The following is a 26,668-nucleotide window of genomic DNA, read 5'->3' on the forward strand; positions in this document are numbered from 1 at the left end:
GTTCAATAACATAGTATCTCAGTATTCATAAATTGTGATATTTATTAATTACGAATGTATGTATGTGACACAAAAGTTCTATTGTGTGCCTGTTGCATTGGGGTGCGCAGTGTTTATACAAATTATTAATAAAAAGTTAGAATGTTGTCCTGACAAGATATTATGACATAATTTTCATCAAAAATTATGTATGATATACGTGTTAAAAGTGATTTTATTTTGTTCGTAAAATTAAAAATCATTTTTATTCACAAAATAAAACATTTGTATCATAAATAACTATCAAATTCCAATCTACATTTCTAGTTGCGCAGACATCATAGTCGAAAATGAATGTCTGCTCAAACTGAAATAACAGTTGAGGTCCCATACTACAAACGCGACAAAATTAAATGATGAATTATAAACTTCTGAAGCTCATTACCTAGAGCAATAGCTTATCATCTGACTACAATAGTATCATTGAGAATGAATACTTACATATATTGTCTTTCGTTGTGCAAAGCGTACACGTCAATAAAGACACTTTGTAACTCTAATAATGTCAACTATTTGATATAATAAACACATTTAGAATCCCAATTAACTCCTATCTCCCATCTCACCTACGTATTCTGTAATCATTAGAAAGTTATTTAATTAAGGGGTGTAGGTAATTGTGCGCACAATAAACCACTACAGTTTTCATCAGCACCCCAGTGGTGTAGAGTACCTCCAATTAAACAAGTCAACAGTAAAATTATTTTGAGTAGACTTTTATTAAATTTTTGTTGGCCATCAAGTGTTTATATTTTATATATAAACGTTCATATTCGCAAAATACTCATGGATTTGAAAACAATGGAAGAAACAGTATTAGGTTGTATGCCATTTTTTCATCAAAAATCGATGCAAATACGTTAATAACATCATTTGAACATCAAATACAAACAAACAACGCACCTAAATACTTCCAATAAGATCGTTGGAATTTCTTTGTTGGTGGTTGATAATATAATAAAATTATTCCAAAGGTTTTTTTCTGATTTGAAGAAATAGCGAAAGCTTTTAACACGCAAATATCCTCGAAGAAAACCAAAATATTATTGCCGAATAAAATAGAATGATAGAAAGATGGAAGGAATACTTCGCAGAAACATATAAAACATATAAAAGCAGAAAGAACAGTCACAAAAAGAAGTCGTTAATATAATAAGAACAAACGCAGACCGAGAAAAGATAGAAGCAGAAATAAAAAAAGGCGACAGGAAGCTGAAAATGGATGAGATGAAGACGGTCATGATAAAGTAGTTAAGAGATGAGGGTATAAAAAACAGAATGTGGTAGGATAATAATAGCGGGTAAATTATGAGTTATATTGTAACAAACAGAGGAGAAAGACAAAAAGGCGTTTTAAGCCCAATAGGGTGTCTGTTAATCATGGACAAAGTGTCTAAAGAATTAAGCAAAGAAGGATTCAATAAACTGAGACCAATTTATATAAAAAAATTATTTACGCGGACAACGTATTAATATAATAGAGAAGTGGGATGACTTCACAGCAAAACATACAAAAGATATAAGAAATGAAAATATCAAACATACCAGAAGAAACAACTGTGCAAATACAAAAACAGGAGAAGAAGATTGTTAACAAGCTGGAGTATCAGGGAACAATTGTAAACACAATAATAAAAATTCCAAGACTGTACTCCTATCAATACTGATCTATGGTTACGATTCCTGCTATCTAACCGACAGATTAAAGAAGAACAACGATAGTTATTGGATGAAATAAGTAACGACAAAATTACGTGAATTGAACGTAGTGCGGCGCAAAAAATCGAACAACAGCTAATACAGGGAACAGAAATAAATAAAAGAAGAGAAAAGACAGATCAAAAAGGAAATGGAATACAGAAATAGTAAACAACCTGAATAGAAGAGAACTGAACTGGAGTCGGGCCACAAAGGACGCAAACGGTAAAACCAAAGGGAGATTATGATAAGCTGCATCCAAATCTGGACTCATTATACATATAAAGATATTTTTTGTAATGTTATTTTTTTTTGTACAAATTTTTAAACGATTTCGATTTTTTCATTGCTTTATCAATTTTCACAGGGTCTCCCGATTTAGAGCTGTGACGTTATAGTTTATTTCTTACCAATTATAAGGAAAAAACTTTAACAGTTATAAAAACAAGTGATAATTGAGTTCCGGGAGTTTATCAATAAAAAACAAGGAGACCAAATTCTACACACAACTCTACAGGACAATTCCAAATTTGCACTGATGATATGAAGCATCCTTGGTAATCGTCTGAGGTTAATCCATTTACAACTACAGTTACAATTTCATGATCTCCTTTACGATACTATGATGAGTTCCTTTGGGTTATATCATCATCTTGTGAATAGTATTATTGGGACTATCGATTTGGGGTGGTGTCGTTGGAATGCCTCTTTGTCAAATACTCTTTTATATTCAATGAGGAATGGGAATTGGCATCTTGTAATACTCAATTTATCTTGACAGAGAACGGGAACGTGTGCTCTAGAACTGTTGAATATAAAAAAATAGAAACAATGTCTTCAGTTAAGATTTATACACCTTTTTTTCTTCTGGGGCTACTTAAAGTCCAAATTTTGTGCTACAATACCGGATTCAAGACCTTCGTCAAAAAAATGTAACAGAATTTAATCTAATTAAACCAGAAGTTTAAAAACTGAATACCGTAGAAGTTGAAGGTAGATTTTCTTTTAGAATAACCAAAGTAATTTTCTTAAAAAGAAGTCGTTCAAAAGAAAAAAATAAATGTTTAGATAATGAAAGCAGTGTTAAGATTCTTCAATGAATGGTTCGGAACGCTAAATGTATGAATAAGTCGTTTCATAGTCCAGTCAATAAAGGTTTTTGTCCTTTTTTAATTCGAGCGCTTACGAAATTGTGCACATTTATATATTTTTAGGTGAGGAATTCGGTTTTGAGCTATGTGCTTCGATATTTTGTTTTTTTCTGTCCAAATCAGGACTTTTCCTGTAATTACCCCAATTGAATTGAATTTTATCCAAAATGGCAAAATTATTCCATATTTTGCTTGTACTATTCGAAAGCTTATTTTCGCTCAATCTCCCATTCTTATGATATCGGCTGTTGAAAATATTTTTTCATGTGCATTCCTAGAAAACTGGATTCACTTTTTTGTCATAACCCGCGGAAAAAAGAGATAATTAATAACCAAAAACACCCTGTTGGATTTGCAATTTCAATCTTTTATATATTGTTTCGCTCGTCCATAGGGAGAAAAATTTTCAAGTTTCATCGTTTCCACTGGATAACATTAATTATTGATATGTTATATATCATCTCTCCAAATTATAACATAATTCAGCTTACACAACGAAAGTTATTCTTGATTGAAATTTCCATTGCGCCATTGCAAAATTTTTAGTTTGCGAAGTGAGATTTCAAATCACTCTCACTATTTTTCATAAAAAAAAATGCCCGTGATTTTTTATCTTTGTAGAACCTATACAAATCGCGAAAAATTTCATTTTTTCGATCCTTCGATCATTGAAAATATTGATTGATTCGATTTTCAAGAAAAATGATCTGGCAACTATAATTTTTCGTTACGTGTAAATTCATAATATTGTTAATACCACCCTAAAATAGGGTAAAATCCTCAACGTAAAGTCAGTTGTTTGTTGTGCTGGCAGCAGATACGTAACCTTTGAGGTGGTAGATTACATACAGAGTGAGTTTTATGTATATAGGTTGATCCATTTAAAATAACAGAGTTCATTATTTTTCCGGAAAAATTTATAAAAATCGTACAAGCCGTTTCCAAAATAATTCAGACGTTCCATACATAAAAACTCACTCTGTATTTATCTATCAGTCTTAGTCGAGGAATTTTTTTATTTCGGTTCTGCTTCTGTGAATATCTTTTAACTTGACTAACTTCTTTGGAACCACAGCTCACTCCATATTCTTGCTTGTGTGCATGAGTATACGGTGAATTTGAAGCATGGGAACATATTACCATGTCATTTTTTGGTGCGTGTGTTTATCTATGTTATATTAAACATGTTTCTAACATTAAAAAATCAAAATAAAATGTAGGGCTTGTGAAAGACGTGCCTTTGAAGCTGATTCTACAAACTTGCACTTTTCCAAAAAAGTCCCGATAAATCGAAGTTCTGGGCGTCTGCAGGCGAACTCGGTGTTGTTCATCAGCCACGTCTTGCTAAAACTGCTCTAGGCCGGATTATACTTGTTGAGCTTTTGCCGTGGTATTATTGGTAAAACAGAGTCTTCTATCTTCTAAACTGTTTAAAGTTTATGGTCAACTCTGGATCGCCTATAAGTCGAACTGCTCTCTTCTGTATTGAGTCGAGCATCTTTAGGGTATGCTTTAAAAGTGTGAGCAATATTCCAAAGATGGATGAACCTGGGCCTTGTAGAGGATCAGAAGCTGTTGCGGAGTATATATAACGTTTTAGTTTCAAAGAGGGCTTCAAGTTTTTGTGGAGCTGCCTTGGATAAATCGGCCTAGTAACTATTGTTCATCAACACCCAACAAGCGAATTTGCGGTAATGGTGAAATTCTTTCATTAAAAATTCTATTGAATCAGAAAAATTTGTGTGAGTGTAAAATATTCAATAAAAATAATCAGTTATTTATGAGTTATATATGCACGCCTATTTCTATTGTATTACGTAGCCGGCGTGTTTGGAAAGAGATTAAAGTGTACATTGTTAACAAGCATTCGTTCATTATTCAAAGTTTCTTTGAAGTAATATTTTATTGAGATTCATTGAAATACAAATATTTGTTGTGATTCATTCGCATATATAATTGTATTCTGTTTGATTTTTTCCTATGTGCATTCAGTTGTTCCAAGATTCTTATTGAATAATTGTTGGAAATATTTCAAATAAAATGTTGTTGAATAAAAAATTTTTCAAATTATTTAAAATACGAAATATATTTTTGATAGAAAAAAATTATATTACAAGAACAGTTTTTTAAATATTTCACTCTTATATTATCACTAGGAATATTAAATAGATATTTAAAAACCAGAAGAGAATATGGACTCAAAGATTGAAAATTACTTGAGCGCCTCTGATGGCAAATTTTTTAGTGTTATTAATAGCAATATATACATTTTTTAGCAAAATATCCCTCTCTCTTCATTGACACGCTTAATTTCATCATCAGAGTATTTTTTTTCCAGTTATTTTGCGTTTTTTTTTTTTTTAAGAAAATGATCATTTCTCCCTTATTTGTGCAATTTATTGACTTTGCTCCCTGATTTTTATTCCATTGGAAAGAGCACCTCAAAATATATAGAAAACTTGGTCATAACTTGAAAAAACATTTAAATTGACTGGACTATCATATGATATTCATGGATTTGTTTTCCGTAGTTTCATTCGTTCACATAAAAAACTCAATTAAATCTAATCTTTTTCACCATTGCCTTCATCCGATTTTCTCTATTAAAGAGAAACTACTTCAACTTGAATTGAATTCAAAACTAACACGTATTTTTCGTGAAAAGACAATTTTTCTCAAAACGTTAGACAAAGAGAAATGAAATGCTTTTTACTGGATCATTCGAACGAAACTAAAAGCAAATCCGTGTAGTTGAAAATCTTCGCACTTGTCTAATTTGATGTAAGTGAATACTCACTTTCACAATTACATTCTCGAAAAAATTACAAAAATTATAACGTAATCGAATTTATTGTATAAATTGTGAATATACATATTTTTGTTGCTCATTATTTGAATGAAGAAACGTAATTTTTAAAATTGAGTTCACAATAACTAAAACAAAGGTGGTGGCTAAAACAAAATCAATTGTTTTTCAAGTTGATTACAATAATCTGTAAATAGAGGAGGCACGTTCCTATCTATATAGATTTACAATATTTATTCACGTGATTCTTATTAATGCGTCATATGGAAGCATGTTGCAATTCAGTCAATTTTATCTTCAACAAAACCAAAAAGAAACATTCCGAATGCTGAGATGAATAAACCCACTTGATAGTGCGAGTTTCTATGGAAATAATAACGAATGACATTGCTTAACACAATTTTTTTGAGTTCCCAGTATAAAATATCTAGTAATCTGCAAATTCCCAGATGTTTTAATTTTTCTTCATTTTGATAAACCTTCCAAAGGCAAACCCTGCGTAACATTTTTTTCTTTGAAAGTCTCACTCAAACATATTGTAATAGCTTGTCCTTCAGCTCTGGATGTATGATTTCTTGGTGAATCACTACAAACAGTAGTTAAATGAGATTCTCGCTCTCTACGATTCGAAATTTGTTGCATTAATATACGGAGGTGACGCTTAAATTTTAAGAAGTTGATCACCATCGAAGTACTCACAACTTTAAAGCTTGAAGCTTCATCTTCTCAACATACGTCGTGAAACGTCCATCATATAAATTTTTCTTCCGATTAAAGAATAGTCATAAATAACACATTACCAAATCAGGGGTATATGGTGGATATTTAATGAGTATTGGATTATTTTCATGTAGATATGTAATTGCCCGTGTTACGAGGCACTATCGTAATACAATATTGACCTGTGAATATTGACTGATGCAAAAATTGCAGTGAAACATTTTCTGGTGCACTGGTTTGCTATAACTCAGAACAATGAGAGACTGCTGGTCATACTACGACACCAAACCTTCCAACGAAAAACCTTACCTCATCTACTCAGTAGGAGTCAGTTCAAGATGGTATCTATTCCTAGCCTCGTCTAGGCTTTTCTCTTTCCTTGATTCTATTCATGCCTTGACAGGCTTCTCTGTTGTGTTCTATTTCGTCCCCTTCTTTTGAGAGCTCTATAATCTACTTCCCAATCTCTGTCTTTGGGCATCTTAAAAGTGATTTCTTCGTCCCATATTTCATTTCTTTCTAATTTTGTGCTACGGAAGAAAACTTTGCTTCTTCGTCATTGTTAGTGTTGGTGAATCTTCACGAATCAACAGACGGCTCTTCTGGTGGTCCCAATTATTATAAAACGGCATGTGTATATTATACCTTGTTACTATTTTGAAAATCATATGATGTCCATCATTATTTAATATTTCTAACGTTGCCAACGCGATTCTAACCGCGCTACTTTTTGGAAATCGTCTAGTTTATGTGTCACTCTCTAGACTATAGGCGAATGAAGACAATGAAAAAACATACAGAGCAAGTTATTCTAAATATATTCGAGTATTTAAAAAAAGGGAATCTCAAGAAATCTGATAATGCAATCATAATAACAATTGCTGAATTAACTAGAGTTTTCCATTTATCGAGTAGTCACAACAGAGGTTGTCAAAGAACCGAAAAACATGTAAAGAAAACCTGAAATCAGTTGACAAAGCTACACAAGACGGTAAACGATCATTCAAAGTGTCAGGAGACTGAGATATTTCTGGTTTGCATAACAGCAGACGATTCATATCTCCCTCCATTATTTCTGTGTGCTGTGTAGGCCCGTTGGGTATCGGAGAATGCCTTTCCAGGCACATTGTATTGACCATATCCGAAACTACTTGCGTTTTGGGTAAACGTAAACGTTTTATGCACCACACAAATTTTCAGCTGCACCTCAGAAATAATTTTCGAAATCATTTTTTTAGAAATTACCATCACTCCAAATAACTCCAATTAAAGATATTCTTCAGCATGTTCTTGATTTAATGTTTAATAAAGTTGAGTTTCACTTCTTCATTTCATTTGGTTTCACTACAAATATGTCTTTACAAATTGTCAAATTGAAATGGAAAATATCGCATATCGAATATTAATGTAAAAAAAGTGTTAACCACCTTAGATTTCTAATCCGAATTCAAAATATTTAAACAATAAAATATTTTTTTTTTTCGCTATCAAATATCTTTGGTTAGTATCTATATTACGGTTGTTCCGGGTATAATCAAAGTCGAGACGATTGAGCACTCTTGAGGAGCTCAGAAAGTCTCTAGAGACCGACTGAGAACAAAAATAAACGTCAAGGATTAATGGGATTTACAAGTGTGTGAATTTACTCCGTTTGTCTTCAACATTCTTTGAAACAGTTCAACCGACCTTAAGGAGGTACATGATTAAGTTTGGTTGATAAAATGATATATTTGATTTCTTTGAATGGAGTTTATATATAAAAAAAAATAGGAGATACATACAAAGAAACTTTGAAGTTTCATATAATTTATTATAAATAACTGTGATGGACGGCGAAGACATGAAAAAGTTAATATAAACTAGCAGAATTGTCTAAAAAGATCTCAGTAGAAAAATAATTTGCGCTTACGTTGAGAAATTTTGACTAAAATTTCAGCCATTTTGGGCATCAAGTTTTTGTTTGATATTCGTTGGGTAGGTCGTTGTGGAATTGCTTTGAGAATAGAAAAAATGAGTATCAAGCTGTCAATATAATTATTTGTTTTTGCAATTAAAGAGGGGATAGACACTGTAAACTGAGAGACTATTATTTACAAATGTAAAATTCTGTGCAGTTGAATGTAAACGTGTCCATATTAGCTTGACCGACGACAGGGATTCGGTGGGACCGAAAACTGAGAAGACCAGTGATATCATCGAATAAGTTCACCAAATGTTACTGTATGACCGGAGAGGCTATCGTCATACGAAAAGAACGCATTTACCATATAGTGACTTAAGTATTATGCATTCGTAAGCTATTCGAACGTTGTCAACTTTTCAAGCTTTATGGATTGGGTTCAAGCAAAATGTGGAAGAGATCTGGGAATATAAATACACTCCTGAAACGGAAAAAACAGTCATTATAATGGGTTGCAATGAGCGAATGTGCTCCAAAAAGGCAAATACGCCCATAAATGTGATGTTGACTGTTTTGTGGGATAGAATAAATTGCTTTTCCATCAAGAAAACACGTTCTCACACGAATTACACTTCTAATTGGTTAACTATTCACTTTATGCACCACAGTTAGTCTCTAGCGAATTTCTCTTGTTACCTAAAATCAAAGTTTCACTTGCTGTGGAGAACGTAATGACACACGTTAAAGTCTATATTTAGAAGAAACTTGGTTACTATTATTTGGAAGGATTAGAAACTTCAAAGCATCATTGGATCGCTGGACCAAGTGTAAAGACTCAAAAAGAGTTTTCAGACAACCCTCGTATAAATATACATATATTTGTGGTTAATAGAAAAACAAGATATTGACATGGTTATAATTATTTATAAGTATGGTCGTTCAAATCAGATAGATATTAATAAAGTACATAATTTGATACCTCAATGAAACTCAAGTGTCCAAGGGACGCCCGGAATCAATCAATCATCTATGATGTGGGTCCCCGTTAAGATCGTGTACCGTAAAACTTAATGAATACAATATACCTTGGATTTAAGTAGCTGAATTTATGATTCTTCACAGTCACATTAATATAAGACAGAAATTAAGTAATCCGAGAGGATACGTTGATTGAAGGTAAAAATAAGGACTAACAGATACTAATGGTTCGGACTGGGGGTGAGTTAGATTATACACAAGAGATGTCTGGGTTACATTGTGCAATGTTTTTAAATTTAAATATTTCTAAATGGGTAATTATTAGGTCAAAACAACATATACTGACCAGTTTTGACTTGTGAGTTTATGTGAATCCTAAAAAAAAAATAAATAAGCTGGAAATGGTCTAACCATAAAAATATTAGAAGTGAATAGAAAAAAAATCGGGAATACAAATATAAGACATGGATTGTTGTTACTATCAATATTCAACATTATACAAAGATAAATGTCTGGTATTGGGCATATGCAAATAATAAACCCACTACACCAACACTTACAATTACACTATTAGACTGACAGACCCTCTATAACCAAGTTATAACCTTCAAAGGCAGAAGGTAACTTAGATGGGCATACCTATCTATGTATACTGAAATCTCCCGCAAGGAATAAATCCAACGAGACAACGACGACGGGAAATTTCATATTCACTTCAAATCTAATAAACTTTAAAGTGGACTATGAGTTATAAGAACTTCGTCCCTATTGAAACTTTTTTATGATTATTTTCTTTCTACTTATTTCATAATTCTACTCGGAAATACCCAACTACGAGAGTTACTACTTGAGTTTTGAGACATGGCAACACTGATGTAAATTTGTCAAATATACCATCATAAAGTTTGATATTTTTAATGACTTACTCAGAACGTGTTGTCATACGAGTGCTATTTGAGTTGTTTACCGATTCATCTTGGTCAAAACATGGAAACAGATCGCGATGATTTTTTTACTTTGAATGTAGGTTAAACCAACAGCAGTGTGACGATCTTTGTCGACTTTTGGTGATGGAGCATCATCTCGAACCATCGTGGTTTTCCGAATTCAATCTTGGTCGTCCTTCGCTACAGGATGAATTTCGTCAAGGTCGTCCATAATCGTCGGGTGTTACGCCAGACAACATCGATACTGTGCGTAAACTGATATTACAAGATCGTCATATGACATACCCAGAGATTGAGACATACTTGGGCATAAGTAGCACTTGCATACTGTCAAAAAGATTTCTTCGCGTTGGATACCACATGAATCGCTGAAAAAAATTTCGTGTCGTTTAGCGCAAAGAAATGCTGAAAAAATTCAATCGCGATGCTTCAAAAGCGGGTTGTAAACATAGTTTTACGTTCTGTTATTTTGTTTGTTCGCCCGTGTTTTTTTGAAAGTTTTCTACCGCAATATTAAATGTTTCTTTCCAGTGTAACTTTAATTACAATCCTTATCTTGTCAAAAAATATCTTCCACTTCAACGAAAATATGACTGATTTAGTCAGTCAGGGTTATCGTCGTATTGTCGGCGTCTCGTTCCGCCCCTAACAAAGTGAAATAATTAATAAAATTCCTTTATTAAGCTGAAAACTCTGTATAACGTCGTACTTTAAAAACGGATCAAATACAAAATTTTAACTCGAGAAATTTAATTTTGAAGATGTCACTTAATTTGACACGACGAAGGACGACTGTTTCCATTATTACAGAAATGATACAGTCGTGAATATTTGTAAGTTTAATGAAGAAATAGATTGATGTTGTACTGATTTATAGATCAAGTAGAATAAATACATTTTAATTCATTTGAGTAGACATTTTTTATTCGTACAGAAACTTCACAATTGAAATCATCATAATAAGACCACACTTGTATGGCGGGCCTGTTATCATTTTTTCGTTTCGTAGTCCTATTTATCTTAGCTGAACATTTTTCGAGAATATGTTATAAGTTCTCAATTGTAGTAGATTTGGTCAATTACCGGGCCAAGCAAACAATTTTCTATTTTCCTTGTTAAAAGGTTGCGCGGGTTTAGAATTGTGACAAGGGGTTGAGTACAGTTGAAATATTGTATCAAATTATCTATATTTTATCAAAGGGGTGAAACAATTCTACGGCATAATATTTGATAGAAGAGGAACGACGCTTCTTGAGCCATTTGGCCATTTGTTGTAGATAAACTCATCTGTTTAGACACCTACTCATATTTGTTGTTTTCTTCATTTTCTTTTTCTACTTCGAGGGGACAGTTTGAAGGATTTAAATTTTCTTGTAGTATAAAGTCAGCTTTAGAAAATACCGTATAACCCAATGGCCAAATCCCAGTAACTAGAAAACCATTAGCGGCATTGTTCAAAGTTGCAGCTTACTCATAAGCTTCAGCGTCTAGCGACCTCAAACTGTGTAACTGGTCATTCCGAATTAGAACGCATCCATTTCATAATTGCCGGGTCATAATATATTTCTAAGGGTTCAAATATGCCGATATTCAAAGTTTGAAATCTATAAGTGTTGCAACTTTAGTACTCAATTTTCAAGTGCGAAATTGATAGCCTCTAAGTTTTTTGAGTGGGTGTTGTGACCTTCAAATACTAACAAAACTTTAATATCTCCACTGGGATTCATGTATGATAAAAAGTGTTTAAACGACATGAAAAAACATCGGAGTTGATGTATACTGAATCCGATACTTCGATCAAACTTCCAGGTGGAGCAACGGTAGAAAGTGATGAATGACCAGTAATGTTAAATATAAAAATTAGACAAATCGTGAGTAACAGCTACAAAACGTTTTATTATTCTAATGGCATCATTTCTAGCCCAACATGACTCCTAGGTCTCTCCTTCGCCGGAGTTCTGCTATTGTAGTGGGGACGGTTATATATCTTAAAGGACTCGCAATATACGAATACCTGGTTATTATAAGAGTCTTAGAAAATTGAATTCTGCATTGAATGACACTGGTCCCACTAGGGTAAGAAGAAAAAGGTGAAGCTATTGGAGAGAAATGAAGGAATCACACCTTTCTTCGAGCATGACACTTAACATGAAGATATTGCCGAAGCTGGCCTTCGATTTTTAACAATACTCTGTAGCGATGGAAAGGTGATAATTTGGATGAATTACGATTCTAAATTGAACCTGATATTCCTACTACCTAGTCACTATGATGATTAGGGCCCTAACGGTCTAGGGACTTAAACGAAACAAGGTCAAATGAAACCCTTATACTTAAAATCAACATCAAAAGGCAGGCCAGGCCTTATATTTATGATAAGTAATGAAATGAATTACTAATTAACTATCTTTAAGACGACTTACATATGGTCTTAGAGTTTGACTGGCACAGCACGTATTTCCGCAGCAAAGTCGGTAACCGCACTAATAACAAAATGGCTGCTGTGGCTTGGTGTTGTTTGTAATTAACTTCAAACCGATGCTGTCGTATTGAGTGTTTGAGCAAATTATTCTCATAGAAATATGATTACAGTAAAATTAATACTAGATTCGAGAGATCTTACATGGCTAGGGCTTGTTAGGAGTAAGAAATGTCAAGATATATATCAAAATGAGTGACCGATCTAAATGGACTTCATAACATCGCTTAGTAGTTCCAAATATTGGATAAATATTCTGATATTAATACTAACACCAAGTAGTCCTTGAAGAGTGAGTGAAAGAAAATAGTTTTTGTAAATTTGTAAGGAATTGAACAGTTTTTGTTATTATCCACTCACTTATTTGTATTATCTAATACCGAATCTCCTTTTTTTGAATGTTATTCAAAAATTCAACATCTATTAAAAACAAATTTTTGGTACATGATAAACGACTACAATCTGTATCACCCTTTACAATTGTGGGATTCACCCATATCTCTAATATACTCACCCGTATCTGCTATTTCGTACAACAATTTTGAGGATATTTAGACATTGTGTCGATCCATTAGCACCCTTGGTTCACTTCATTTGTTAACAGCAATATAAGCAGAATCGAGAAATTTTAAACTCTAATGGCGAATGCATTCAATGATAAATGTGGCAACGTTTTTTCTCTTTCAGATTTCAATCAGGATGGCAGAAACGACAATATCACTTTCATGGTGAAAAGGATCAAAGTTCATACGCTTGACGCACTCAAGGACCCTCTTTACAGGTTTCCTAACAATTATGGAGTGGAAAAGTTTCTAGAACTTTTTTCAGGTAAGTGTTTTTTTGTTTCTATCGGTGATCGAAGTAAATGATTTCTCGTTCTATTTCATGCGCATTTTATTAGTTTTCAGTTTTCTATAATCAATAAACAAGTAAAGATTTTGATTACTGTATAATTTTATCATTGTATTGTAAATGGTTGAGGAAAATGATTTTAACGAATTTGGAACAAAACGCTGGCCAGGAATTGAAAAAAATTCCTGCTAGTTGGTACCACTAGATAAACATAAATTTAATTATATCTTGCTCTTAGGAATTTAGTCGTTAGTTTCTCGGAAGCGGACCGTGCGTCGTGCGTGTGTGTGCTTTACAAAATGGTAATTCGGAGACAGAAGCGCGTAGAAAATTATGCAATGTTCTTAATGTCAATTAAAAGATGCGCATCTCGTTTCCGGATGAGGCTCATTTTCCTTTTAATGGACATTTCAACAAGCAAAATTGCCGCTATTGGAGTTCAACCAATCCAGAACACAAACATCAGATACCTAAAGTGACTTTAAGGGCTGCGGTGTCAGCGTGAGGAATTATAATCCATTAATTTATTGAAAACGGAAGGGGACGTTTAGTTACAGTGAATTTAGAGCGTTATGTGCAGATGTTAGATAACTTTTTCCAAAAAGATAGAGCAACTTCACATAGGTCTGATAGATCTCTGCCAGGATCATGGATTTTTCTTACTGTGGATTCTTTCTTGGTGAAACCATGAGTATTATATTCTACTAGTCTCAAGATTTGCTGTTCGGTACTGTGGTTTTTCCTAAATCCGAACTGTTCTGCTGGTATTGTATTCAGAGTTCTCGTTACTTCATTCAGAATCCTCTGCGTTTTTACTCATGGCACAATTGGTCGTATCGTATTCCCTTGTTTGACGTACTGAATGCGTGCCATTTTGTGATACAAAAATGACTTTAAATACATTATCAATTCAAGAAGAAGATGATTGTTTCTGCTTGAAAGATTCTACTATAAGTTCTCTTATAATTTGATTCGATTGGTATATTAGATACTAACTATGTTATAGCATCCCATGTAGGAGCTTGGGACCCCAAACTTGATTGACGGGGCTTAGCTTGGAACAACGCTGGGAAACCCGGCCTTCGCAAACCAATAATGGCCCAAGCCTGGTTGAAGTTTGGGTAACTTAGCCCCGGCCATTCTATAGTCCACTATGCCTGGCTGAGCTCTATGTAACCTTACATCGGCCATCACATGGAAATTTGTCATGAAACCATAATTTTATTAATAATATATTAAAAGTCTATTTTCACAAGCAACCGGCCTGGTTCAGGGTTGCAGACCAGTCTTGGATGTATCTAGATAATCAGGCCTGGTCCAGGCTTGTCACCCACCAAGTCTGGGCCAAAAATGGCTTCCAATCTAGGGCCAGAGTTGTACATACTTGACCCAATTCTGGGCCTATACTGGGATCATCGTAAATTCCTATATGGGATAAATATTTACTAGTAAATTAATGGTTAATTTTTTTTCAAAATTAATGAGAAAATGCGAATTGGAACAATATTTATCAAATTTCTCGGATAATAACAGAAGACACAACATTATATCATGTACGTGTTAGTGGTGTGTGAGTGTGTAATGGTCTCCTGTGACATTTTCTCTTCCATTTCTAAAGATTGCCGACCTTCTGCTTATGAGTACACATTCATAAATCATATAAAACAATCTGAATGTATATTATGTGTTCTGTAAATGTATATTATGTTGTGGCGAGAGGAGGCTTTAATATTCTGAACGTGTGCTGAGGTAAACCATGTACATTTTCGTTGGATATCGTAGGGATACAGGGCGATACTCATGGATGCTTATAATCATCCAATGCTTTGGTTTTCTCAACTTTGATTCACAGTTCCGGGACTTGATGTAAAAAATTCGAAAGTGAGTAGATGACGTGAAAATAATGTACTGGCATAAAAAAATTTTCTCTTACAACCCCTCGAGTTATAGTTAAAGTTGCGAAATACGAACTTATATTTTCTAAATTATACATTCGAACATTATGAATTTTTAATATACAATATGATTTTTCAACTATAAGGTACCCTTTGTTTAATTCGATAAAATTTACGGTTTAGGAAATATGTAGATTTTTAGATCCTTATAAAAGCCAAGAAAAACGTTCGCCATAAAGAGACATTCTCACAAAAATTATCATAAATTGTAATTGTTCATTGAAAATACTTACAGGTATTAAAACACATTTATTTCTTGGAGAACTAATGGATAAATAAATAAATATTTGTACTATATTCTATCGAAGATCTATTACTGGCATAAGGAAAAACTTGGAAGAGATCAATAAATATTTTTTATCTAGTTGGCTACTGCAGATAGTTAATATCAGTTCGCTGTCAATCTTTTCAAAACCTGTCATTAATAATTATCTCTATCTTATTTAAAGTTTCAATATGCTTGAATTTATCTTTAGCGAATATATTGACATTAATTTAATGTATGGTTTGGCTTCTGGTAACTCGTCAGAAGCCAGAATGTTGTATAATAAACGCTTTACTGGGAGAACTTAAGTGAAATTAAAAATTAAGTGAACTAGTTTCAATTATTTTTTATAAAATATTTCAGTAAGTGTCCTACCAAAAAAAATCGGCGAAGAGCAACATCGAACTATACGAACACCAGCATTAGATGCAATTGATGCTGATTTCACAACTAGAATACGCAAAATGTCACTACAATTTAACGTATCAACAACAACTATTCATAGGATTCTCCAGGAGCAATTTTTTTACCCTCTCACATCCAGAAAGTGCATGCCATGGAAGTAGAGGTTTATCCAACAAGACTGGCCTACGCTCGTTGGTTCCTAGATAGATGAAGAGAGAGAAAAACTAAAAAACAAACTTAAAAATAAATAAATGAAGATACAAATATGATAAAATTTTGATATACAGATTAAAACCACAATGATAAACAACAAGTTAACAATACATTTGTTGGAGAAGTACTGATGAAGCTGGTTTCATACGAGATGGTTTTATGTATTTGTATTGAAGTGTGGGCAGGAAAAGTTTGTAATATTTTAGTAGGTCCATATTTTTCTGGTAATAACCTATATGGTCGGTGATGCTTAGAATTTATCCCACCCATGTTATGTGATATTGCTCTAAAAATTCGCAGAAATATGTGGTTCACTTCCTAAATTATGTAAAAGATCATCTTAATAACATTTCTCCTAATAATTGGATTAGTCGGGAAGGTCCATTTGCACGAGGACCACGGTCCCCTGAATAACTTGAAAGGTTGGTGTATGCAACACCGGTAGACACAAGGAAAGAAATGTTGGAAAGAATGAATATAAAATGTAAAACGTTATGGCCAGCGCGTGATGGGCAAAAAATCTATCTTCCAGCATAACAACGATCCCAAGCATTCATCGAAGCTGTACAAAGAGTATCGAAAGAATTTGAAATGAAGAATATACTGACAGTCATTATTTAACCGTCAGAGTTGCCCTACCTCAACACAACACAAAGAGAAATTAGAAAGCAGTGTTTCATTTCCATTTCACACCTTTAGATTATTCTGAAAAACGAATAGAACCAAGTAAACGGCGAATATTTGAAATTTGTTACAAAAAATTGTGCTCAAAAATAATGAAAGCAAAAAGGTGTTACATCGATGTATTAAAAAGTTAAATATGTATTGTTTTTACTATAACTATACTCAAACTATAGAAAAGGGCAAAAACATTTGACCTATAGTGTACATCTCTTGTACGTACTGAGTCGCAGCAACACGTGGATGGATCGGCTAGTAACTCGTAATGTCTTTTTCTATTCTATCTATGAATGTGTCGAAGTGAATCATTCAAACCCGACATTTTCCAAAATTGTTTAAAAACAGTGTTAAATTTAAACTTGCACAAAAATAGTCGAGGCAACAGAGCGAATCGCTTCGAAGCAAATATTTTATCAAATACAACAGTCCAATAAGAAACTTATTAGTTCTAAAATGTTTATTATCTTGTGAACCATGCCTAAATTTTCCCATCACACCCCATAGTTAAAAATCCTCTTATCTACCCTTAGATGTGATTCATTTTCTCTATTACATTCTGAAGCACTGTTGAATTATCGGGCAGATACGTAGTTGAGTCATATACAATGAGAACATACGGTTTTAGACATGTGCCATCCTATAGATAAAAGGAAATGGAGGTTATCTTGAATGAGAAAAACATTACTCACAGCATAAACTAACTTTTCGCTTAGAATAACTAATCGGGGAATTTTGGGTTTTCCTTCCTTATTGTATTTAAGTTAAGGAAAAAACTTTGTTCATATTATATAGTTCGTTAACTTCTGCGGAAGAAGTGTCCGATGTTTTTATAGAAAAACTATACTAACCATAGTTTTTATTTATATTCATAAAAAGCATACAAACGTTCTCGGTTCCTCCTTGTTCGCTTTGCGCGTGCGCTGCGTCTCGGCGGGTACTTTTGAAATAGTATTTGTTCATTGGTAGAATATTATTATTATTGATGGATTAATTTCATGTCAATAAAATGTTCATTCAAACTGTAAAACATTTTCATGAAATTGAAATTTACTCGAAAAAAGTTCAAATTGAGCTTTGCTCTAATCTATTTTTTGCATATTATTTAGTTTGATTTTGATATTAATTAACCATAACATCCTCCGATAACAAGAAACTTCTGAAAATTCGATTTGAATTAGTTGGTGATTAGTTTTGTTTCATTAAAATGTTGATACCAAAAATTGATATTTGTTCAGAAAATTTTCGATAAAATATGGATGGACTTTTGTTCTATTCACTATTTTTTTCTAAAATTTATTCAAATTGTTCGCTTTTGGTATCACTAACACATATAAATTGGATTTATATTCATTTGTTAGATTTGGGATTATAATGGAAAGTATTAAATAAAGAGATTTGAGTATATTCTCTCAGGTTGTATAAATTGTTACAACAAATAACTTTTCCTGAACGTAACTATTTTTCATTAAAGTAGTATAATCATTGAATGAAAATTTACATACAAAAATATTCGAATACTGAATATTTGTATGTACATAGAAATCTGTAATAAATAGAAAAGTACGTGTAACATTTTACTCAGGACAATTAAATAATCCAGTCTTCAATTCCCCTCTTCAGTTTTACTTTCCATAATAAATAATTCAGATTTCAGTTCTTCTTTATTATTACTCTCCATAATCTACTTTGAGGTTATGAAAAATGATATTTTAGTTAAGTAAAATGATACGTATATGTAAATATTACAAACTTTACTTACTCAATGATTTACCTATCAACACAAAATATATTTACACGTGAATATTAACGCAAATTGTTTGATGGTTGAGAAAGAAATAGAGTACAATGTTTCTACTTGGGGCGTTTGAGACCGCGCAGACGACGTTACGTTCCAGAGCATGCGCAAAGCTAACAAGGAGGAACGGACCCGTTTGACTTTTATCCACTCGTCTATCATGATCGCAGTAAACAAATTTTGGACCTTTTTGTAAATATTGCCCCTTTAGGAGACAACGTTGAAAAGGCAAATGTAAACTGTACGAAATACTTGACCACATTTGTGTCCTATCGTCCTATATTTTATTGAGTTTTAATTTAAGAATCTCTTTAAAACGAATTAGTCGTCTTTTCTTTGTACTTGTGCGAATTTTGTCTCTGTAATTTTACGTACTCTACCTCGTCGTCTCCTTCTATTTAGTTCATTATTTCGTAGTTCATAAGTGTTTGATATTTTTAGATTTTTTCGTCTTTCTGAATTCAGCTGGATAAGTTCGTTTGTCTGTTTTCTCGATCTCGTTGGAACATAATTGATTTATTTGAAGTTTCATTTCCTCTCATCCCAACCATTACCTGAATAATGAATAATATTCTTGAAACTTAAATAGATAAGAATACAATAAGATTGATATAAAAACTGTATACAATGATTCAAAGTAAACCACACCTCATTGACTTTGGAATTATTTACCTGAACAATGTAAATAATGAGGGTTTATGATGAAGTTCTGAATTGAGAAGAATGTATATCGTGGTATGAAGAAGTATTGGATAATTACGTGAATCGAATAGATATATGAAAGGTATGCCTCTTCAACTTAGTGGCAAAATATCTCAATGCTTAGGTCAACAATTTGTTGCTAAAGCAATATTAACATAAGGTAAGATCTCTGTTTGGAACAAAGCAATATTTCTTGCTGAAAAGTCGTATTTTTTGCTCATAGAAAATGAATAAACTCTCGATTAGAAATACCTCGTAGACAAGTTTAGTATTTAGGGCAGATTATACGAAAAATATAGTGTGTGATGCGGGGTTTTAGATGCCTTATTCTATCCCCAGCAATGTACTGTTTTTTTGTAACGACTTCCATCTAATATTACGACCAGATAGCTACTCTCTCCACTCTATATATTATATTTTTTTTCAAATAATCTTATAGGAATCTTGCAATATTTATAATCCAGACCAAAACCAAGACCAAGACCAAGACCAAAACCAAGACCATGACCAAGACCAAGACCAAGACCAAGATCAAGATCAAGACCAAGACCAAGACCGAGTTGTGCAAGCTTTTTTTTCATCTATTCAATAATGCTCCGAATTAATTCTTACAAAACTTGTACTTTCTTTCAAAATATCTTGAAACCAATTTGAATTTTGAATAAATATTTAATTTAAATAAAAATATGTTAGTTGAATGAATTACCTGTGACATCACATCCTAATATCAATAAGTGTGTCGTTGTACTTGTAAACTCAATTAAAATAAAGAGTTGCCGGTTGATTCATAGACGCCTTCTGAAAATAATTGGATTCATTTTGATCAGCTTTCCGCGAGTATCTTGATTCTTTCACTTGCTTTTCAGTTTATTCTTTTTCTCTGTAGGTTTCTCGATAACTTCTTTATTCCCCTGATGAATTGATAACTTTTAGATACGCAGTCTGCTTTATACCATCAGATGTTATTATGTAAATTTCCACCTGTATTGATAATTCGGTAAAATGAAGCTTCATTTTTTTTTACTTGATAACTGGCCTAAAGTTAATCCTTACACCAAGACACGGAATGCGGTTGAAAGAGGAGAGTAAAATGAAATTATCAAAGCATGCTTACACAAAAAGACGCTTTATCAAGTTTCTAGCTACTTGGTTTTCGGTACAAGGCAAAGCGTAATGCCGAAAATTAGAGGCTTCTTGTTTAAAAGACGAACTGCATGGAAATGGAAACATTGTATGAGATGATCGATGGTCCGGAGCTGTCTTGCGGGAAATTTTCAAATTATTCTACTCTACAAGATGACATGCAATAAAATATTTTTATAGACGTCATCAAGACCCACTTAGAATATTGCGCCGAGAAATAAGCTCAGTAATCAGGAAAATCACAATAACAACATTATGTTGGAGGAGGTAGTTTTAAAATTGAATAAAAAAAAATAGTTAATATTCAGAGCCACTTTAGCTTCATGAAAACTTCAATTTCATACGTAATGGAACAAGTGGAGTGGAACATTTCTTGAAAAAGGGTCAGTACTAAGAATTTTTGGTAATGTAATGTAACTTGCCCATCGGCCTGAAACGTTCTTCGTCATTTATTACCTAGAGACAGTGAAAATTGTATATATATAATAATTACGTAAATACGTAAATTTATAAATATTTATGATACTTCTAAGTTTAAATTTGTTCTTCGACATTGCATTTATTGCATCAGGATTCCAGTCAGTAGTTGATTGCTTCGGGTTTCCCTAGAGCTAATTAGACCCATTATCCGCCTTTCCCAATTCCTTTCTTAAGCAGCCTGTGACCTATTATGTTTATCTACGACATTTTAAAGTTGTGGGAAGGAATAAAAGAAATTCTTGGGTTTAATGGAAATGCAAAACGGCCATACATACATATCCGTGAAAGAGTCTGAGTATTGGAGCTCGAAATGTTTTCAACAATAAGTGGATTCGACCCTTTCCAGATTTATAAACCCGATGAGAGCACTTGAATAAAAAGATAAATATTAGACAACAATTTCGAAAATTGAAAATACACGACAGATGTTCATTGCTGATACATAGTGAATTCATTAATAGATATTCTGTTTGAAAATTTGTCAACGAAACCGTAAAAGAATTGAGCCGACCGCCCACGATGCAACTACTATTTTAAAACAAAGCTGGCAAACGAGTTGATCTTGCAACAGTTTTGCAATCAGAATAAAACTTTTGAAACGTAATTTTACAATGTCTTTAGACTCGGATGAAGAAGACATCATTGATTATTATCAATACCACAGGGTACAGAGAGAATATTGGATCCATCGATACCTAAATCAAAATGTGAACTCTAGACTTTTTGGTATGTTTCTTCCTAAAATTTTTAAGATCTTTATTTCTTGATTCTTGAGCTTGTTCAGAGAACTGGCCTATATGGAGAATGGCATTTAGCGACATACAGTTTTGCTGTTTCCAAAGCGTACTTCTCAAATGCTTGCACATTGATGGTATAATCGCAAGATAATGTGAGTAAGCTCATAGAAAATCGCTTAATGAGTTCTTTTTCTACGCTCGTAATCTCACTGAAAAGTGATGAGTTAGCAGAAAATCGTCGAGCTGTATCGCCGTCATTAGAGGCTTCGCTCCCACAACTCTTAAGTACATCAACGAGCAATCCCATTCATTCTCTGAATTTATGCTGTTTGGTACGATTTCTGTTTCTAAAAACTGTTTTATTTTCGGTTCCTCGACTTTACCACACTTCAAGGTCAAGTCTGTGAAAAATGTGCAGCAAGCATTCAAAGAACCTTATTACTGATTCCTCGAATAATTTTTCGATGTCGTTCCTATCTTTATGACTGGCTTTACATATAGAGCATTTTTGCAAGGAAGACGTTTCCGTAATAGCATTACAAACTTTGCCATTTATCATTGTCATTACACAAACATGGGTAATTACAATAAGTTTCGGAATTTGATCTTCTATGTATGTGGTTTCCTGTATCGTCAACTCTTTTGTCTGTTTTTTGAATTGAAAGCGGATAGGTATACAAAAACGAGTTGGACGGGGATTTCGCCAAACAATAATTTTATCTTTCCCAGGTTAATCCACATAGAGTTGTAATGGAACTGAGAACGTTAAACACAAACATCACCAAGATCAGTCTCGACGAACATTTGTTTTTATTGTGATTGATCTGGGTATCCATCACCAAATTCATCAGAAGATCAGTTGATAATGAAAAAAAAACCGATTTTTGCATTTCAACAATCCTTTTTACTGTATAGTCTTGCAATACAATTTCGGCAGACTATTTTATTACAATTTGACCTTTTCTTCGTGGGTAGCAATATGAATTTGCTTCGCGGAGCTCATGATAAGAGGGATTGTTATTGGCAAAATATTTTTTCGCTTTCCATCTATGAATAAGATAGGAATATTTGGTATCTTTCCCTTCAATCATCACTGAGAGAGCTTCATCTGGGGTAAGTGGTAAGATTTCTCTTGCTATTTGAGTCTTTAGCCAAGCGTCTCGTATTTTACCAGCTCTAGTAGTGGTGGTTAACTCATCTTCAGAGACATTGTAGTCCACGGTACGTCAAGGTATTTTCAATTTGGCCGCTGGTACGGTTAGTTTTTCCTAAAATATGAAGACTTGCAATTAATACACAAGTTTTAATCGGGTTTTACTTATTTTAAAACTTATAAAACTGAATCAGCGAGAAAGAAAACAAATCGTATACGAAATTCACAAAAAAATGTCTTGATTCAAAACGTTTAAAACACAGGAAATTTTTGTGTCTCACGGGGCTAACTGAGACTAAAATAAAATCATTAAAATCGCAGAAGTAACTTAAAACAGAAGAATAATAAACAAATCAGTAATTGCAAGTTTTAAAACACTCACAAAATATAAAAATGCGCTCATATAAAGTAAACAAATAAAGGATACTATTATTTTTGGTTTGTAAGACACCTTTTCGACCTTAGCTTCACAAAATGAAAGAGAAATGTATTATTTGGAAATTAAATGAATGTATCATGAGGTGGGCGAAAACTTTTGTCCGGTAGTGTATGTTGTGAAAAGATTGAACGTGGTTTCATTTCAACTACAGAATCATTCAGATTTTTTTCAAGTATCCGAAAACTTTCTCTTTGCTCCAGCGTGTTTTCAAGTAAATTCAAATGAATAACTCTGTTAAAACAACTCAAGTTTTCGAAATTTAAGATAAACAACTCCCCTGAATAATATTGTTAGAGGTGAGATATAACCACCGCAGTATGTAAGGGCGAACTTATTAAAGTAGGTTAATGAGAAACTCTGAAGAAAAGGTAAAACACAACCCTAATTAAATTTGTTAAATATTAGTTGTGTCACAACTAAATTGTTGAGAGAACAATTTTTTTACTGAAAATATAGTAAGACAAATGAATTAACTGCAAAAGTATTTCGTTGTATATGAGTTTAAAGAGTAATTTGACGACATTAACACTTTCAGTGCGGATCGATAGAAAATATAAATAAGCCCTGAGCGATATAATAGAGTTACTTTATTTTATATTTATTTTCAGTTGAATAAAGCATTATAACAATAGCTATAGAGTTTTTTATTGAATTTTTGCAGCGCAAATGCGTCATCTGTACATTTTATTAATATTCTGGTGGTGTTTAGAAGACGTCTGAGTGCGTACGTTCTTACTTTTGTACCTATTTTATTGTTATTAATTAATTACACATACACATACAGCAAAACGCATAAATATTTATGTTTAAACTAACAGTCACATAATAAGCCTATATAATAATACTTCATTTAGAAAAAATAGGTGATTCACGCAGGCCTTTTAGGCCCAGAGCATGGAAGTGATTTCCTTCCACTCTTTCCTAGTTTTTATTTTCATTTTCCTATCCTGAATTACTCTCTCTTTTAGATCTTCCATCACATTTGCGTACCATCTTTTCCTTGGTCTTCCTTTTTTTTCTTGTTCCTCCTTGTTCTATGTCCATCATTTTTTTTTGTTGCTCCAAAATCTGACATTCTCTGCAAGTGACCCAGCCACTCTACTCTTTTGGATTTGATTATTTTGGTTAGCTCTGCTTCTCCAAATAGACTCCTTATTTCATTATCTCGCTCCTTTTTACCGCCTAGTATTCTTCTAAGTTTTTTCTTTCCCATATATCTAAGTTCTTTTCCTCTGCTTTATTAAGAATCCACTCTAGCAACACCTAAAATCTCGAACGACGATAAGAGTTGGGTAATGCCTTATTGTAAAGATCGTTCAACCACCCATTCCGAAATAAATTTGATCGTTTGATTTGTTTGTAAAAAACTTATACAAATCAAATTCTCTTCATATTTTTGCCCTAGCATCTCGACGGGCAGATGTTTTTTCCTTTATTTCCTCAAAATTACGGAGCTGTAATTTATCAACGAACATCGCAAAGTCGAACGATCGTGGTGGTCATTCTATTACTCCTCTTCGTCCATTAAAACCACCAGGAAATCTATTTATTTATTGCCTAATTAAGGGAAAGCAATGTGGTGAAGATCAGGAGCATAAATTTCATTTTCTAAATTAATTTTCATTCACCCTTCCATTATTTCTCACAGAAAGCTTAAGCAAAACTCCTCTTTAGATACTATCTATGAACTTCAAAAAAAGTCGAGAATTTTCATCACATCAACCCTCCGTGGACCTAATCTCTCTCTACACTTCCTTTTTTATCATAAAACAACCAATTTTATGAACATTTAACACAACATTACACTCGAAATACGTTGATTATGTCAAGAAACTTTATTCTATTTTCGTTATTGTTAACATCAACTTCAACCGCAACTTTGTAGATTCGATCTTTTCTGTATGTATGTGGGATGTTTTTAATGACAATACCAATTTTTTTAACTTTTGCTGAATATGCCCTAAATTGTACCGACCTAAATATACCGATATATTCCATTATACACATACACTTACTACTCTATATTGATTGTGTTCAATAGGTTCAGTTCTCTGAGGACAAAATTCAATTTGTAGGTACAGTTTCCTACGCCATATTGAATTAATTCTCATTTTCGATAACATTTAATCAACATTCGCCATTTAATAGAAAGGTTGCGATCGTAGCTTGTATTGGGGTTATCGTTAGGTGTTACAGATCTCCATCAATAATTGATATAAGGACGCCTTCGACGGATGCTAAACGGCTTTCGATGTATCCTCTTATTTAATGAAATATGGAAAAAAAAACGTTCAAGTGGATTGAGAGTATATATGTGATGGGTCTACTTTGAATTTGTTTATACTCATAGCATTTTTTATATATTGAAATCCCTAAATAATTTCAAAGTGAAGAAATAATAATTTAATATCAGAATATGAAAAAACTGTTAAGTGTAGCATCCATAATACTCTGGACTTAGCGTCATCGATTTCTCTACCAAACAAATATTGTGAAAACTCCAATACTGATCATACAATCACACAATAATTAAGTGTTGTCCCGTCTTGAATGAATCACACATCACTTCTTTCATTGCAGGCCAGTAAAAAGCGATATTTTTTTTTAAATTGTAGGTTGTAACGTGCACATGACATATGAAGAATTTTATCACCTCCTAAGGGGGGTGTGACCTCCCCAAAATACGCGTCAAACTTGTCTTTTGTGGTAATTTCAGAATATCTCAGATTGTCTTATCAAAAAGAACTGTAGATTCAGAAAGGGAACAAAATTCACATAAAAAGATTCTTACAATAATTTCGACAAATTGTACAGTATTCCTGAAAAAAATTGTTGTAGGTAAGCGTTTTTGCGAGCTGCATGGCGCGCGGCAAACTGCATTTTTTCAACCAGCGCGGGGAATAAAAATCCATAACTCCAGATAGAAATGGGCGATTTTGACGACTCTTACGTCATTTTGAAGATAAATATTTCTGCTTTCTAATGACATATTATTATCTCTCATACGCAAAGTGCGCAGCAGCAAAATTGCAGCTTAAACTTTCATTACATTACTATTTCTAACTGCGTGAAATAATGCTCGAGATCACTAAAATCTTGTCTCTATCTTTGTAGCGAGTAAAATTAAGAG

The 26,668-nt window shown here is 33.0% G+C and overlaps 1 protein-coding gene across 1 annotated transcript in view; it reads left to right on the forward strand.

The window, feature by feature from the left end:
* Positions 1–26,668, forward strand: part of LOC130895269 (disintegrin and metalloproteinase domain-containing protein 10-like) — a 226,273-nt gene that overhangs the window by 156,130 nt on the left and 43,475 nt on the right. The window contains exon 6 of the mRNA XM_057802492.1: positions 13,406–13,546. Within this exon, the coding sequence (XP_057658475.1) occupies positions 13,406–13,546 (141 nt within the window). The remainder of the gene's footprint in view (positions 1–13,405; positions 13,547–26,668) is intronic.

The sequence above is a fragment of the Diorhabda carinulata genome, chromosome 6, assembly GCF_026250575.1.
Source record: "Diorhabda carinulata isolate Delta chromosome 6, icDioCari1.1, whole genome shotgun sequence".
Classification (NCBI taxonomy): domain Eukaryota; kingdom Metazoa; phylum Arthropoda; class Insecta; order Coleoptera; family Chrysomelidae; genus Diorhabda; species Diorhabda carinulata.